The sequence below is a fragment of the Topomyia yanbarensis genome, chromosome 2, assembly GCF_030247195.1.
Source record: "Topomyia yanbarensis strain Yona2022 chromosome 2, ASM3024719v1, whole genome shotgun sequence".
Lineage (NCBI taxonomy): Eukaryota > Metazoa > Arthropoda > Insecta > Diptera > Culicidae > Topomyia > Topomyia yanbarensis.
Window position 1 is genome coordinate 405,253,303 of NC_080671.1, and position 18,210 is coordinate 405,271,512.

The 18,210-nt window shown below is 36.5% G+C and overlaps 2 protein-coding genes across 2 annotated transcripts in view; one reads left to right on the plus strand and one right to left on the minus strand.

Annotated features, from left to right (window-relative positions):
- Window positions 1-5,122, plus strand: part of LOC131685018 (E3 ubiquitin-protein ligase TRIM37-like) — a 30,599-nt gene extending 25,477 nt beyond the window's left edge. Inside the window, exons 2-4 of the mRNA XM_058968346.1 lie at window positions 4,104-4,352; window positions 4,420-4,626; window positions 4,686-5,122. Of these exons, the coding sequence (XP_058824329.1) occupies window positions 4,104-4,352; window positions 4,420-4,626; window positions 4,686-5,067 (838 nt within the window). The 3' untranslated portion in view covers window positions 5,068-5,122. The remainder of the gene's footprint in view (window positions 1-4,103; window positions 4,353-4,419; window positions 4,627-4,685) is intronic.
- Window positions 1-18,210, minus strand: part of LOC131685016 (A disintegrin and metalloproteinase with thrombospondin motifs 9) — an 811,665-nt gene that overhangs the window by 408,474 nt on the left and 384,981 nt on the right.

Genomic DNA, 18,210 nt, shown 5'->3' on the forward strand with positions numbered 1-18,210 from the left:
CCAAAAACATATATGTGTCGATCATATGTAAAATTTTTAGTGCTGCAAGCGACCAACGGTTTAAAAAAGTGCGTTTTTGACCATTTTTTTAAGTTGCTCATTTTAAATGATTTTTTTTACCGAAAAACAATATTTTTTCAGATCTTTTAGAATCTAAGATGACAGATAATATGTTTACGTTGATTTTAAGCCTAATATCACTAACATCGGATGGAAAATGTTGATGCTATGGCACATTGAGCGAAACGGAAATTTTATGATTTTAGCGAACCTTGTCCTGGTGCGGCGGTTTAGAGCATGTAGCACTGGTCTCATAAGCCAGTCGTCAAATATTCTAGTCCCTATCGGGAAGGAGTCTCAATGGGATCGTAGCACTAGCCACGTAATATCCTGTGAACTAAGAATCTGCTGTGAAGCCTGTTGAAGCAGAAGGCAAAAAATCCTTTAATTCGTAAAATATGTGCTCACCACAGACAAAACAATACTTTTCCAGCGATATTTCCACATTTTAAAAAGAACACTTAGTTGTACAATGAAATATCTAAAACCATTCAAATGCCGCAGGATGGATGGATGCAAGCTAGAGAAGACAGTACCCAACACAAACAATAACTATCAAGTACATTTTTCATCCGACTTTTGTGACCATTGGATTAAAATTTATGCAAAAAGATTATTTATCTCATTAGATTCTTAAAGAATTTTCTTCTGTCCTTGATTTATTATAAAAATTTACTAGAAATATGCATTTTTTTAAAAAAGGTCGAACATTAGACTTTTTTATACTTTGGTCGATTGTAATCATAATAAATGTACATTTCTCGACAAACATACGATTACTGCTTAAAAGCCAACTGTCAAAATTCTCTGTGAAAGGAAATTCCGGACAAACCGTTACTGGCTAAACCCAGTTCATAGCAGTCAATGCAAAAGAAAACTTTTTTCTTTTCATTACTATAAACATCTGCGATTGGCGGGTAACAGTTTGTCTGAAATTTCCTTTCAAAGAGAATTTTGACAGTTGGCTTTTAAGCCGTAATCATATGTTTGTCGAGATTTGATCTACGCATATTATACATTTTCGGAAATTTCTTCTTAGCTTATCGCGATTACCTTAAAATTGTTAAAATCTGTCACATTATATTCTGAAAATATGAAAAATTATTTTTCTGTAATAAAAAATACAGCAAAAACAAAAAAGCTGAAACAAAAGAAGAACGTTTCTTCAAACTCAGACTTCTTTGAATGAGAAATATAGTGTTATTTTCGTATTCAGCGACCCAAAATTAATCTAGAAAACACTTTTTCTCGTAACTTCATTTTTCTTGTAAACTAGTGTAATCTTATTTAAGACCAAAAGAGATATGTGAAAATCAGAGCAATTTTCACTCGGTACTTAATAACATCACCAGTTTTTGTCGAATTTTCATGATCTTAGACTTAAAATTCACGTGAAAAGTTTGTCTGTCGCATAAGATTTTAAAAGATTTTTTTTGCTGATTTTTTTGAAGAATCAACTAAAAATTAGTAATTTTGCCAAACACTACTTTTTTTTACTTTGGTTGCTCTTAACCCTAAATTGTTGATATTTTATCCTAACATGTTATACAGTTTTGGAATGGGCACATCAATACCTTTCGAATGGTGAGTCTTTTGTGTTAATCGGAAGATTTGTTCCTGAGATACTGATTAAAAAACTGCAAAAAGTGCTCAGAAACACCTTTTTCAAAAAATCACGAAAACGGTTCTTTGAAAAAGAAAAGGGATATGATTTTCGTGCTCAGCGTCCCAAAATTGAATTAGAAAACACCTTTCTTCTTAACTTCATGCAATTAACCCAAAATTTGTAAACTAGTGTAATGCATTTACGTATTATTTTTCATAATTAAATTCATTTGGTAGGTATGTAATAAAATAAATTAATATTTTTAAACCGCATTTTATTGTTCTTAAGTTGTCCGAAAACATCATATTTGTTAAAGACCATCTATTAAAGAAGTCTGGCTTATAAGATCGACAAATCGAAAAAATGTTATATCTCATAAAGCTAATGCTCGAATCCACTAGCTCCGTATCTTGCTGCCCAGTGGCATAGCCAGGAAAGGGTTTTGGGGGTTAAACCCCCCCCCCCCAAACCAAAATTAATTGGATTGAAAAAAAATGATGCTGGCGAATTTAATTTAATATTCCACAAAATATTTTTGGAAAAATATTCTCTGATCACTACATTGAGTACTGTGTTTAAAGCATCATGAGAACTTTTGGAAAATTGTGGGAAGGGGATCTTGTAACTTATCTCTTAGCCAAAATCCCATAGTTGTCAAATTACTTCAATGTAAAATAAAATAACTGTCTGAATTATTATGAGCTCATTTTTGGAAAGATGCTTCAAAATATGGATTAGAGACAATTTTTCGAATGGGAATCTAAATTTAAATAAGTTGATTGCATATTAAATATAAGCTTGTTTACCGAAAACTTACATACATTTCAACATTTGCTGAAAATGTATTTTTTTAGATTGTGTAGAGTTTAGACAACAATTCAATATAGTTAACAACAAGAATAACATTTCAGAAACTAGTTGAAAGCTGATGTAATTTTGTCTCTAGCAGGTCAGGATCGGTTTTATGAGCATTGGATTTTTGTTGTATTATCAACTATATGAATAGCCTCTTAGCAGGATGCAATGAATGGCGTACTAAAATTTTGTGTGCTACGTACTGGTACTGCAAGTTGTTAGGTTGACTAATGAAGAAAAGTAAAATTAATGCTCGATAAATTTTTAACGGCCACGATCACATTCATTCGAAACTGCCAAATTTCGATGTTAAGTAACATTGAAAAATTTCAAAACGTAAAACTGTTCATCTGCTGATAGAATAATTTTGACGGTTAATCCTCCTAGAAGTAATTATAGACAAGAATTACTCTTCAACCAAATTTGGGTCGAGACTTAATGTCTCCAGCAAAGTTTTCGAAAGTGCTATTTCAAACAACTTTGTCAAAGACATAAATATCCCACATATTCAGAGTATCGAAATATAGTAGTAGAAAAACTTTACAACAAGCTATTCTGAAATTACTGTATTTGATAAACATCTTCTGCGGTAATTAAATAATAAATTCACATTGCGTTCAAGGTGCCTTTGAAGCTTACAAAAAAATAAGGGATCTGGATTTAAAACAAATAATTCCCAGATAGTAAAAGGACTCAAAACACAAAGAGCGATTCCATTTTCAGGAGCTAGCATCAATTCGGCGCAAGCTTAGTTCGCCCACCAAGTTAGTGTCGGATTCTGATGAGATGAAGTCGAAACGCAAGTTTCAGTTCCATCCATCCATAATTTAGTTATAGGTTTTGTGTTCTCAACTCGCAATGATTGTTTCAAACAATTTTATCCGTAGCGCAGAAAAAAATAGTTTTCACCTAAATTTTTCTTCACTAAGAAGAAATATAGCAGGCCCAGTCCATTTAAATCCCTATATGTTGAATTCATGTAGCCTTCATATTTTCAATAAAATTGTTTGAAATGACATTATCAAAAACTTTGCTGAAGGCACCATGTCTCTTAATATTTTTGAAAAATTAATTCACCATAATTACCTCTATGATAGTTAATCACTAAAATTTCTATATCAAAGCAGGCGCTGTTTTATGTTGATATCTTCCCGAAGTTGTCAAACCTTCAAAGTCAAGGATTATTATATTAGGTGATCTTGAAGGTTGAAAATTTTTTAGATCATTTATCCCACTTTAAAAGATCGCAATTTTTGACTTCATTGACATATTATACAAGAAAATAATCTATAGAGGTTTGAAAACTGTTCCATGTTGATCCTTCTTGATTGTAGACTGGAATGACATCTGTTAGACTACTTATGTTTTTGAGTTTTCAATAATTTATCAAACTCATATTAAATTTTAGCATTTTTTCAAAAAAAAATGCGATTTTCATCAAAACCCCCTCCAAACCAAATTTCTGGCTACGCCACTGTTGCTGCCTTCTCATCCAATCAATCTTTCCAGTATACTCGGTACCGTTCCTCAATTCCTAATTAAATATTCTCTTCTATTCCACCATCCCCCCACCCCTCCACAGGTATCGCTTCACCATTGAACTACCCCATCGAACCCATCCGCATTTGTACGAAGACGAGGACCACTTCCAGCTGCGCAAGGGCTGGGGCCAAAACCATTTCGTAGATTTGAAGCTACTGTTCGATGAGTTTCTGGAAAACGATTCCTTCGAGTTGCGATTCTCCGTTCGCTCACCGGATCTGATAGAGAAGTTCAACTGTCTGCGGAAGTACGCCGACAAGTTGGAACGGAATAATTCATCCTTGAGGGAGTGCGTATTTATAGTACAGCGGTGGATTCGATGTGGAACGACTTATGTTAGGATTTTTTGTTCACAGGGAATGTTCGGTGGACTGCATCAATGAAGTATGCTGCATTAGAAATATGGCAGAAGCGAGTAATAGTGGCATTTGTTTGTACTCGGATACTTTCCGGGATGATTTGGGCGGTTCCTGGAGGCTGCAGGTCTTTCCCGGTGGAAATGGCGATATCAGGGGAATGTTTGCTTGCATTTTTCTCGAGCTTGTTGATGGAATTCCGAATGTGTAAGTCAGTTTTTTCTTCCTCTCAGAACATCACATGCAATCATGTTTCTCCGATATAGGTACGAATTCTCGGTGGAGCTAATTAACGATTCGCCGAAAAAATCAATTAAAAAATCACTGGAACACAACTTCCAACCGTGGATGCCGTTCGGTTGGAAAAATTTCATCTCCCGGGAGGATCTGCTGGCGGGTGGTTACCTCAAGAAGGACGCTCTGATGATCTGTCTCACCGTGCGACCACCCACGGTCGGGCAAAAGTTCAACTACCTTCGACAATATCACGACAAGGCCGTAAGGGATCTCGCCCAAGCCCAAACGAAACCGGCCGCCACATCGCTTCTAAACAGCAAACCCTTCGAGGCTCCGATCAGCTTTTTCAGGAAAATGCTTCCAAGAACACCGACGAACCAAGAGCAGGCGTCGACCAGTCAGCCCAAGTGAGCATCGCGCGCGCTCCAGTCATGTAAAACCCACACAACTGTAACTAAACACTTGTCCTGTCAAAACTGTTTGTAATCTCTTTTCCGGACGATAAATCACAGCCCAGGCGTGAGCTCGTGATCCATAAATCACTTGGAGCAGAGTGCGCTCGACCAAAGGCCGAGTCCGTTCGCTTTCGGTGCAATGCCAACAGTTCCTATGGGTACAATTGGGGGCTTGTTTCCGGGCAGGAAAGGAGCGGTAGGTGATAAATTTCCGTTTTGATTTCTTCTCAATTACAGCTTTTAACGGTCTAAACAGGGATATAAAATTGAAAATATGACGATCGGAGCAGAGGGCGTGTGAAAAGACTACGGAGCGGAGTGACGATGGTTGTGTTCGAGAAGGTGTTACGAAATTCTAGCTGCGCTTTGGGAACTGCCAAACTCGCAGCTGGCGATAGTTTGCATGTATGTTTCTTTCTGATGATGACAATGCGAGTCACATGGGGCTTGATGTTAAGCCGTTGTGTATAGGTAGGATTTGGAGCTAGCAAATGTTAGACATCACGCGTGCCAGGGACGGTTTCGATATTTCTACTGCTAAATTGTTAAATTGACTAAATACAAAAAAAAATATTTGCAGCCATTGAATCATTCCAAATTAATAAGCCAGTGGTGTAGTTTTTTGGTAAACGTTTTTGGGATTGGACATTTATCGAATTTATTTTTTTAACTCGGAAACTATTCGAAATGTTTTTATATTTTTTTTAAACTTCAACTTATGCCCTCCGCAGTTTGGGCCAAAAAATATTTATTTATTTTGTAAGAATTTTGAGTTATAATGGGATGATTGTGTAAAAATTGCAGTATGTAACCCTAGTAACAATTCAGTTTTTATAATACACTACAAGTGCAATTTAAGTTTTAAGAGTGGCTTCCAGAGTATCATAAAACCACTATTGTTACTAGGGAAATCTCAAAGAAGGCACTTTATGAGATATTGCGAATATAGTCACAGTTGAGTATAAAACCGCCTTGCTATATTGTTATAATCGTAATATCTTGCAATTTATTTTGAAATTCACTCTGAAATGTTTATACAATCTTTCCAACACGATTGAAAATGTTTAAAGATAAAATAATAAAAGAAAATGGTTTAACTTTAAAAACAATCTATTCGTTTAAAACAATTCCAGAATAAATAAGATATATACCAAAATAAAAATATATCAAAAAATTTTCGGTTAGGTCGGTATTTGTAAAATGTTCAATTTAATAAACTTTAATAGCGAAAAAAATCATGACCTTAAAAAACATCACATTCTTTAAAAAAGACTTGTTGACTTTTTTCGTTAAAGAGTGCAAGAAAGAATATTTGGGTTGTAAATCTGACGTGCAATGACTTCTATACATAGCAGAATTTTTCTCGAAGTGCCGACTGTTTGCTGAGATACGGACAATATTTAGTTGAAAATCGATAAATAAGCGCCATTAGGTACTATTTTCGAAATTTGTTGGTTGAATGACTGTGCAGAAAATTGGCTTTGATCTAATGCATATTCCGTTTTGCTACTTCATATGGAAAGGATATTGATTTTTTTGTTGTTGATCGGAGTTCCGGTCTCGGAGTTACGGGTTGAAGAGTGCAGCCAAACAGCAATTTTCCATATAAACTGGTACCATCATTACATCGAAATGATGCAAAGCTTATTAAAATGGTTGAAAAATTACTTTCCTAGGCTTGATCAATAATGGTTAACCAGAGTTGCTTTGACCACCTTGGCCATCTATGACAATATAATATAAATTCTCGAACAAATTTGACGAAAATTTACTATTTGGACATTGGCACATTTTTACCGTTTTCATAAAGAAAAATTATACCGTCAATCTGAAAATCGTCAACGTAATCCCATTTGATTTTACTGAAATAGGTTCTCTAAATTTTAACAGAGCTACTGAGAGTGTGTGGTAAGGAGTTACCACACCCCACATATCACAGCACCCTCCTTTCAAATTTAAAATTTAATGACTAAACCCAGATCCAAAAATTTAAAATTTGTAAATTTCAGATCAAGAATAAAACTTTTAAATCTCGAAAACCCAAATCTAAAAATTCAAATGCAGAAGACTCGATCCCAAATGTAGAAAATGACTAAAAAATCAAATGAATAAAATTAATAAGGCAAAAAAATGGTTAAAATAATACAAATAGTTATATGAAGAAAATAACACAATCGTTTAAATTATTAAAATAACAAAATGAAAAAATAATAATAATAATAAAATATTTTAAATAATTATTTTTAACAATTTTAGTATTTTTTCATGCGAAAAATTTGATTTTTTTTGTTTGAATTTTGCGCATCGTGTCCTCCACCTTTGAATTTTTAAGTTTGGGGTTTCCAGATTGAAAAACTAATACAATTAACAAAATTTAATCATTAATTAATTTAAAAAATAGCTTGAAATTTTATTTTGGAAGAATGCAATTACGAAAAGTATTAAAAAACAGAATCTATAAAGCTAATAAAACTAATGAAATGAATAAAATAAATAAATAATTAAAACGAATAAATTTAGAAAAAAATATAATTAATCAAAATAATAGAACAAATAATATAAATATTAATTATTATTAATAAAATAATGAAACGAATAAAATGTGTAGAATAGTTAAAATGAATTCAATCAATGAAATGAACAAAATAAATAATTTGAAGTAAACTAATGAAATTGGTAAAATGAATAAATCTAATGATATAAATCAAATAAATGAAATAAATAGAATGACTGAAATGAACAAAATAAATTAAATTAAGAGTAATAATGAAATGAACAAAATTTATAAATTAATAAAAATCAATAAAAGAAATAAAACGAATTGATCGATAAAGATAGTCGTTTATGTAAATAAAATGAACAAAGTATATAAAAAAAGTAAAATGAACTATTATATGGAAATAAACAAAATAAAAAAGACGATGAAGAAAATGAAAGAAATAAATGAAATTAGGTAGCTCTAAAATATTAAAATAAAATACATTAAAATAATGAAAAAAACAATATATTTAAAAAGTGATTAAAATAAGCAAAATGCTAAACAAACCTAATAAAATTAATGAAATATTTATCTGATTAAAAGTGGTTGAGATCTATGGAAAGAATTTAATGAACAATACAAAAAAATAATAAAGTATATAAAATGACTATAATAATTTAAATGAATAAAATTAATAAAAAATATAATAATCCAAATGAATTAAAAAAAAACAAAATGATAAAATAAGGGGAAGGAAAAAATAATAGAGTATGCCAGATAAATATAATTAAAAAATAATAAAATGAATCAATCTGATAAAATAATTTAAATAAGTAAAATATCAAAATAATAAATTTAAGAAAAATTAAAAAATAAATAAAAATTATGCAATGAATAAAGTGATTGAAATAAATACAATAAATGAAATGAATTAAATAATCGAAATTATTAAAATTAACCCTCCGGTACTCGCGTCAATTTTTTTTTAACACGAGCACTCGCGCGTTGTACTCCGGCGCCGGTGGTTGAGTGGTAAGCGTGACCGCCACTCATTCCAGTTGGCCTGGGTTCAATTCCAGCCGAGGTCGTTGAGATTTTTCTGAGGTGAAAAAATCTGTGGTCACGTCTTCCTTCGGAAGGGAAGTAAAGCCGTTGGTCCCCGGTCCATGAGTTGATGGATCGATATCTCGTCCAGATAGTGGAGTCACCTCTCTGGCGTCGGTTAAGAAGAAGTAGAATCCAACTTCTATACTTACTAACAAATATCCTCCTCCCGTGATACTTGTGCAGCGCGCAGTAGTATATACGGCCTCTAGCAAAAGCAAGTATCGAACTAACAATTCCTTTCCTTCCGCGATCTCAAGCATAATTATCTACTGATTCCCTGTGCAACTTCAGCTAGTCCATATCGATAACGGAGTAGCAGCCAGGGGTGGTCGCACAAGCTCAAGCTCACGAGCTTGTTGTACTGTGTACAACATAGAGAGTTTTATCGCTTGTCTTTAGAATAGGGTAAGTATGCCAACGTCCTCAAATCGATGCGGGCGGCCGAAAGCCTCTCGGCTCTAGGACAGGATGTACGCAGCGTTAGACGTACCAAGATCAGCGAAATGATCTTGGTGCTGAAACGAGCTGCGCAAACTAGTGGGATACGCCGGTACAAGAAGTTGGCCCAAGAGGTCTTGGGTGACGGCGCTCAGATGAGGTCGTTGGGTGCGGAAGTGACTCTCCAGTGCAAGCAACTGGATGAGGTTATGAACGTAGACGACGTCGTCTCTGCCGTCATGGAGCAGTGTGGCACAGAGATTGAGCGGACCTCTGTACGCCTAAGAGAGGGGACGCAGGTAGCCTATTTCAGACTACCGGTTGCGGAAGCCAAAAAGGTCATCGAGAGAGGGAAGATCGGCTGATCAGTATGCCCAGTAAGCATACCCCAGCCGGCTTCAGTGGACAGGTGCTATCGGTGCCTAGAGTCCGGCCATAAGTCCTACGACTGCAAGGGTCCAGAAAGAAGTAGAAGTGTCCTCGCTGTGGTGAGGAGGGACACAAGGCGCAGAAATGCGATAGGGTACCAAAATACCTTATCTGCGCCAGTAAGAAGCAAGACCGTAACCATGTTATGGGTGGACCTTCGTGTCCCTTCGGTGAGGCCAGTAAGAAGAAGCCGTGCACGTAACACAGCTGAATCTTAGCCACTGTGCATCTGCCCAGCAGCTCCTGTGGCAGTCGGTTTCGGAGTCGAGGACAGATTTCGCCCTCCTATCCAACCCGTACAGCGTCCCTGCCGATTACGGCAATTGGGTGGCGGACTGGTCTAGGATGGCGGCAAACGGTAGAGGTAGGTAGTACACTCCTCTGCGGAGGGTGTCGCGATTGCCAAGATCAATGGTGTGCTCTATTGTAGGTATTATGCCCCACCAAGGTGGCCCATAGAACCGTTCAACCAGATGATCGACAGGCTCTCGTCGGACCTAGTGGGCCGGAAACCGGTAGTCATAGCGGGAGACTTCAACGCTTGGGCAGTAGAGTGGGGCAACTGCTGTACAAATAGCAGAGGCCAAGCGCTGCTGGAGGCGCTTGCGAAACACGACGCTGTGTTAGCCAATAATGGCTCCGCTAGCACATTCCGTAGAAACGGGGTGGAGGCATGGATTGACGTAACGTTTGCCAGCCCGGGTCTGGCTCCAGGCATAGAACGGAGGCTAGACGAGGGCTACACCCATAGTGATCACTTAGCAATTCGCTTTAGGATCAACTATGGTGTGCAGCATCCGAGGGCGGGTGATCCCTGCCAGGTACGTCGACAGCGAAGTTTTCACCGCGGCGCTGGGACTGGAGGCCAACACCGACAGTCTAAGCGGGGATGCGCTGGTAGCTGTTCTATCACGCACGTGCGACGCCACTATGCCGAGAAAAACCCTGCCAAGAAACGGCAGATGCCCGGTATACTGGTGGAGTGCCGAGATTTCAGCTCTACGATCAGCCTGCCTCAGAGCTAGACGTAGGATGCAAAGAGCTCGCACCGAGGATGCAAGAGAGAACTGCCGTGAAGTGTTTCGAGCTGCGAAATTGGCCCTTAACAAGGCCATTAAAAGTAGCAAGAGAGCGTGTTTCGACAACCTGTGTGAGAGTGCCAACGCGAATCCGTGGGGTGACGCCTACAGGATTGTGATGGCCAAGACCAAAGGGGGCTCTTCACCCCTAGAACGGTCTCCGGACCGGTTGGCGACGATTATCGAAGTACTCTTCCTGTCTCAAGCCACAAGTCCCTGGCCTCTTGCGGCCGAAACGGTGGCTCCGGTGACGAATGAAGAGTTACTCGCAGTGGCTAATTCCCTAGCAAAGAACAAAGCTCCAGGGCCTGATAGAGTTCCAAACAGCGCTCTCAAGACAGCAATAATAGCGAACCCGAACAGGTTCAGGCTAGCTATGCAGAAATGCCTTGACGAGTGCCGTTTTCCCGATAGAGACAGAAGTTGGTACTGTTGCCGAAGGCCGGGAAGCCGCCGGACGACCCATCGGTGTACAGACCAATTTGCCTGATCGACACGACGGGCCAACTGCTTGAGAGGATCATCCTCAACAGGCTAACCCCGTACTCAGAAGGCACGGACGGCCTGTCAAGCAATTAGTTTGGTTTTCGAAAGAATAAGTCCATGGTGGACGCTATCAACTCAGTGGTAAAAACCGCCGGGATAGCGATCCAACGGAAAAGTCGAAGTATTCGATATTGTGCGTTAGTGACAATTGATGTGAAGAACGCATTCAACAGCGCAAACTGGGATGCCCTCGCGCTCTGATTACGCTGGCTTAGCCTGCCGGTGGGTCTGTGCCGGATCTTGGAAAGCTACTTCCAGAACCGTGTAATGTTATACGAGACCGATGCCGGCCAGAGAAGCGTTCCTATTACCGCAGAAGTCTTATGTATGACGGGGTTCTGAGACTAAAGTTCTCCTCCTCCTGGTGTCAAGATCTTCGGCTTCGCTGATGATGTAACCTTGGTGGTCTACGGGGAGTCAATCGCCTAGGTAGAACTGACTGCAGCACACGCAATCAGCACAGTGGCGGAATGGATGAGCGCGAGAGGCCTGGAGATCGTTCAACATAAGACGGAGGTGGTTATCGTCAGCAACCGCAAGTCGGTACAACATGCAGTTATCCAAGTGGGAGAAGTCGTGACCACTTCAAAGCTGAGTCTGAAGATTCTTGGGGTCTATACATGCATGAGGGCTTCGACAGCTGTTGCGGCATTATCGAGGATGATGTCCAATAGCTCTAAGGTGTGCGCCAGTAGACGTAGGCGTTGCCGTAACTATCCTTAGGTACAGCGACCCGTCCTTGGCGAGAGCACTGGGAGTAACTTTCGGAAACTGGAGAGCTCCTATCCACAGTGGCACGACTTAGAACAAAAGGTGGACTAAAGTCCAAACTTTGCCGTATCGGTTCAAATAGGACGATTTTATGTAATTTTGGTGTGCTGAATTCGGTTTTGATATTAAAATATTTCAAAAATAAGCGTAGTAAACGCTATTTTTAAAATATTATTCATTAGGGTGTCTCAAAAATATTTTTTTCAAAATCGCTCTTAAAATTTGTGTACATTAATTTTCGTGTGCTAAATCGTTTTTGATATTAACATTTGAAAAAAAGTTCATTATACGTTAGGGTGGCTTAAAAATAAATATGTTTGTGAAGGTTAAAATTTTGAAGTTTTTGTGCCCTGAATTTATATTTTAATTATAAAAATAGAAATTAACTTTACTACTTATTAGAGTAGCTCAAAAGTAAAGATTTTGTCTTTTATAATGATTTTTTTCAATTGTAATTTTGGAATTAATTTTCCATATTGAAACGAATTAATTGACATCTCATTATGTGGCATCAGAAATGACTATTTTGTTTTTACGGATCAAATAAGATGTGTTTTACTAATTTTGGAACATTTAATTCATTAGTGGGTTACTTAATATGAAAGCTACATTTTCTATCATTTTCAAAACAAACGTTTTGAGCGTCTTAGTGGAATGTTTAATTATATTCACTAATCAACAAGATAACCTAGCGATTTTTGTTTCGTAGGTGTGTTTCAATTTACTTAGATTGTTTATTTCATATCTTAAATTAAAATAGATCCAAAACCCTTTTTTCGTGTATATGGTTCATTTAAAAACGGTATTATTATATTTGGATAATATCGCATACCCTTAAGCTATATCAGTGCTATGCGAATTCGGATCAAAATAGTCTCACCAAATGACTAGAACTCAACTGTGTTCACTATATTTGACAGTTATTGCGAAACTTAGCAAGAAATAGTTCCAGAAACATTTTATAACCTATTTCAGATGGTTGAAAATGTTTACTGATCTGAATTTTTTTTAATACCTCTACCATCTAAAAAAACATACTAAAGTGATTATTGAAATTCAATATCAGTAATAACCACGCGTCTCCATTCACAGTTTTTTTTTTAAATTTTGACTGCTTATCGCCAGTTTTCGCAAAACTACAATATACTCATTTTAAAGAGAAAATTAAAAGCTTTCGAATGAGTATAGTGTGATCGCGGGCATTTACGGGCGTCGTTGTTGTTATCGCATTAGAAGTTCGAATTCAATAAAAATGCATGACAAACAGTTGTCTAAACACTAACTAAACCAACTAGTAACTTATTTTTGGCGATTTTACGATGTAATTTTATCACACGAATAATTTTGGTGAAGTAATGCAATGCATAAAATCAACCATTTCTTTGAAAAAAATGAAAATAACCGGATGTATGATCAAACTACGCAAAAAACACTTGAATTATGCCCTTAAAAAAACTGCCAAAATTCATTTTACGTTCAAAGCACTTCAAATCTCGCAAAAATGTCTCTGATGGCTCAGCTGATAGGAGAAAAATATTAGCGAGGTAGGTGGACTCACCGGTTGATATCTAACATATCGAGCTGGGTGATTAGACCCCATGGGGAAGTTCACTTCCATCTGACACAATTCCTGTCAGGCCATGGCTGCTTCCGACAGTACCTCCACAGGTTTGAGCACGCAGAGACCCCAGTCCTTCCTGACTGCCCAGGTGCTGACGTAACTGCGGAGCACATACTGTTTGCATGTCCTCGTTTTGACGTCGAAAGAAGAGCAATGCTAGTCGTCTGCGGCCGGGACGCAACCCCTAATACCCTTACCCAGAGGATGTGTCAAGCGGTGGAGAAGTGGAACGCAGTCTCGACTGTAACCACTCAGATTGCCTGCAGGTTGCAAAGAATCTGGCGCGCCGAGCAGCAAACGACAAGCATGACTTAGTCACGGTGTTCCTAAAACCGTTATTAACCAAAAAAATGACCATAAATTTGTCATACTGCATTCAAAAGCTATAGTATCCAAGCATCTTCTCAGTGAATTTCAAAATGATCCATCGAGAGATTCGAGAGAAATTGCGATTTGAAGTTTTATGACACGTTTCATAAGGCTACCAGCAACCACCCACGAGTTTGGTCCTATCTTTGTAAACAAAAAAATATTTGTCTACTTATTTAATACATGGCTTTCGAAAGATATAGTAATCAAGTATATCCCCTGCAAGTTTGAAAATATTTCATTGACGGAATCGAAATTTATAACGGTTTGGATGTGGTATGCGGTCATAGATGGGTTTTCTACCAGACTTCAAGCGTGAATCCATGTTTGTCCATTGACTATTTGGATCGTTTATACGTGTCGCGGTTTTTATAGGAAAACCTTACCATTTAATTACGTAAATATAATGTACAAAAGGTGTGTTTTATATGATACACTGGAAAAATATGAAAATAGGGTTGTCTACCAAACGTTAAATATAATGAGTAAATTAAAAAAAAATGGATAAAAGTTGGAACGTTTACTTCAAAAGGCCATATCTCAATGGTTTGTTGACCGATTCTAATTATTTTTCATTATTGAACAAGTAGACATTTCATCGTTAATTTTCATTAAGAAGAACATAAAATAGAGTTGCCTACTTCAAACAATAGACAACATAATTATCCTCAACTATATGTATTATTACTATTTAGTGAATATCTTTATATTCAAAACGACGACCTATCAATTTCTATACATTAGTTGAATGCAACAAACGCAAACTACAAACCATATATTTAAAAAATATGCAGGTATTTACTGATTCAGATCAATTTATGTTATGATACGGTTTTTGTTGGAAATTTTTTATAATCGTGATTCGCTGGTTGGGTTGACAGATGTTAAAACTGGTCAAAGGGGATGTTAGTAGTTCAAGGTCATCTGCTCATATCTCTAACTATTGTGGGTTTTATTGTCGAATTGAACTTATCATGAGAATTTGACATTCAGATGTTTACACAGCAATTGCAATCAACTAGTATATAAAAATGGATAGGCCGATATTTTTAATACAAAAATATTCACTAAATAATGATAATACATATAGTTGAGATCAATTATATTGTCTATTTAATTGATGTAGATGACTCTATTTTATATTCTTCTTAATGAAAATTAACCATGAAACGTCTACTTGTTCAATAATGAAAAAATAATTAGAATAGGTCAACAAACCATTGAGATGTGGCCTATCGAAGTAAACATTCCAACTTTTCTCCATTTTTTTAATTTACTCATTATATTTAAGGTTTGGTAAGACAACCCTATTTTCATATTTTTTCAGTGTACCATATAAATCCCAGCTTTTGTACATTATATTTATGCAATTAAATGGTAAGGTTTTCCTATAAAGACCGCAACACGTATAAACGATCCAAATAGTCAATGGACAAACATGGTTTCACGCTTGAAGTCTGGTAGAAAACCCATCTATGACCACATCCAAACCGTTATAAATTTCGATTCCGTCAATGAAATATTTTCAAACTTGCTGGGGATATACTTGATTACTATATCTTTCGAATGCCATGTACTAAATAAGTAGACAAATATTTTTTGTTTATAGAGATAGGACCAAACCTGTGGGTGGTCGCTGGTAGCCTTATGAAACGTGTCATAAAACTTCAAATTGCAATTTCTCTCGAATCCCTCGATGGATCATTTTGAAATTCACTGAGAAGATGCTTGGATACTGTATCTTTCGAATGCCGTATGATAAATTCATGGTCATTTTTTTGTTAATAACGGTTTAGGAACACCGTGTTAACGATAAAATAATAAAAGAAAATGGTTCAACTTTAAAAAAATCTATTTGTTTAAAACAATTCCAGAATAAATAAGATATATACCAAAATAAAAATATGTCAAAAATTATCCAGTTAGGTCAGTATTTGTAAAATGTTCAATTTGATAAAGTTCAATAGTGAAAAAAAATCATGACCTTAAAAAAAACATCACATTCTTTAAAAAACTTGTTGACTTTTTTGGCTAAAGAGTGCAAGAAAGAATATTGGGGTTGTAAATCTGACGTGCAATGACTTCTATACAAAGTAGAATTTTTCTCGAAGTACTGACTGTTTGCTGAGATACGGATAATATTTAGTTGAAAATCGGTAAATAAGCGTCATTAGGTACCATTTTCGAAATTTGTTGGTTGAATGACTGTGCAGGAAATGGGCTTTGATCTAATGCATATTCCGTTTTCATTTTTCGTTTTCTCATATGGATAGGATATTGATTTTTTTGTTGATTGGAGTTCTGGTCTCGGAGTTATGGGTTGAAGAGTGCGACCAAAAAGAAATTTTCCATATAAACTGGTACCATCATGATATCGAAATCATGAGCTTTTTAAAATGGGTGCAAAATTACCTACCAGTCTAGATCAATAATGATTAACCAGAGTCGCTTTGATCACATTGGCAACCTATTACGATTTTTAACATAGAGATTTGTTATTATCTCGAACAAATTTGATGAAAATTGACTATTTGGACATTTTTACCTTTCTCATAAAGAAAAATTATGCCGTCAATCTGAAAATCGTCAATCTAATCCCATTTGGTTTTACTGAAATAAATCCTCTGACGAATTTCGCGCTAACTCGAACAAATGTTGGCAGCACTCTCTCATTTTCATTAAAATTTCTGTGCATGAAGGCTTTGTCACAAAAAGCCACTTTGCATACTTTGTTTTTCCAAAAATGATCTAAACTGTTTTTTGGAAAGGGTCAAACTTTTTTTACCAATTTTTTTTCAAAGGGCTATGGTCTAAAAATGACAAATCCTACAAAAAATGTTGTAGGAGTGATTTTCACAAAATTAGTTAAATATGGAAAAAATTCTTCATTGACTCCTACACTGGAAAAAAACGATTTCAAAAATTTAAAGCTGATTTACAAAAAACCCCATCTTTGATTTGGATGAAATTTTGTTCCAAGATAGGTGATTATATTCCTACCGTCAAAAATTCAAGTTGGGCACTTGCAAGGAAAAAAAAACCTGTTTTAATCCACCTAGTGGTGCAATTGTGCCTTGCTCAGTTATCCGAACTTCGACTCCATGGCTGGTTATGTTCAATACAATGATGGAAATGTGTATTACATATTCAGTACGATTTGCACAAACATACAATGAATCGACAGCCAAGATCTTGAGGTACTATTTGTCGACACTGAAACATTGCTTGAAACCAGCGGCGGATCAAGAAGGAAGATCCGGGGGGACCGGACCCTGCCGAAAATCTTGAACTTGTTAAGAAATTTTAAACTAGTTTTAATTTTAAAGTAGCAACCCCTTGTTGCATACTCCTACCTAAGCCTTTATAGATAAAAAAAAAATTTGGCCGGGATTAGGTTGACGATTTTTAGAGTGATTTCATAACCTTTCTATATGAGAAAGGCAAAAAGGTGCCAAAGTCCAAAAAAGTGAATTTTCGTCAAAAAAATTTTTTTTGAGATTTTATCAAAACTCAACGTTTTATGGTTAAAGTCATTCGGCATCAAAAATGCAAATTTGATTTTGAAATTTTCCCTTACTTCCCCCTTTGAAAATTTTTTATTTCAGTTTATATGGGAATTTGCTGTGTGGACGCACTCTTTAACCCGTAACTCTGAAACCGGAAGTCCAATCAATAAAAAAAATCAATAGCAGCCGATGGAAATGTTGTACCTTTCATTTGAGACTAAGTTTGTGTAAATCGGTCAAGCCATCTCTGAGAAATAGAGGTGATATTTTTTTCCACATACGCACATACACACACATACATACACACACAGATATTTTCCGATCTCGACGAACTGAGTCGAATGGCATAGGACATTCGGCCGGGATTAGGTTGGCGATTTTTGGAGTGATTGCATAACATTTCTATATGAGAAAGTCAAAAAGTTATTTGAAAAAAACTTTTCCTTGTTCAAACTGAATTTTTTTTTCAGCGTATTTTATCAAAAACTATACTAATGAAAGTCATAATCATCTTAGAATCCAATTTCCCAACTGCTAGTTGCTTGATACATGCAAAAAGTATCAGTAACGAATTTCGTATAGCATCTCGGACTGGACTGGAACGAGGCCGAAGGGATTCGTATAACGGAGATCTGGTACTAGAACACTTAGCGCACGACCAGACAACATGTTTAATATCACGATAACCGCCACCCCAAGCGCAGAGACCGCTCTCCACGACCCTAATATGCCGGAGATGGGTATTCTACGTAGA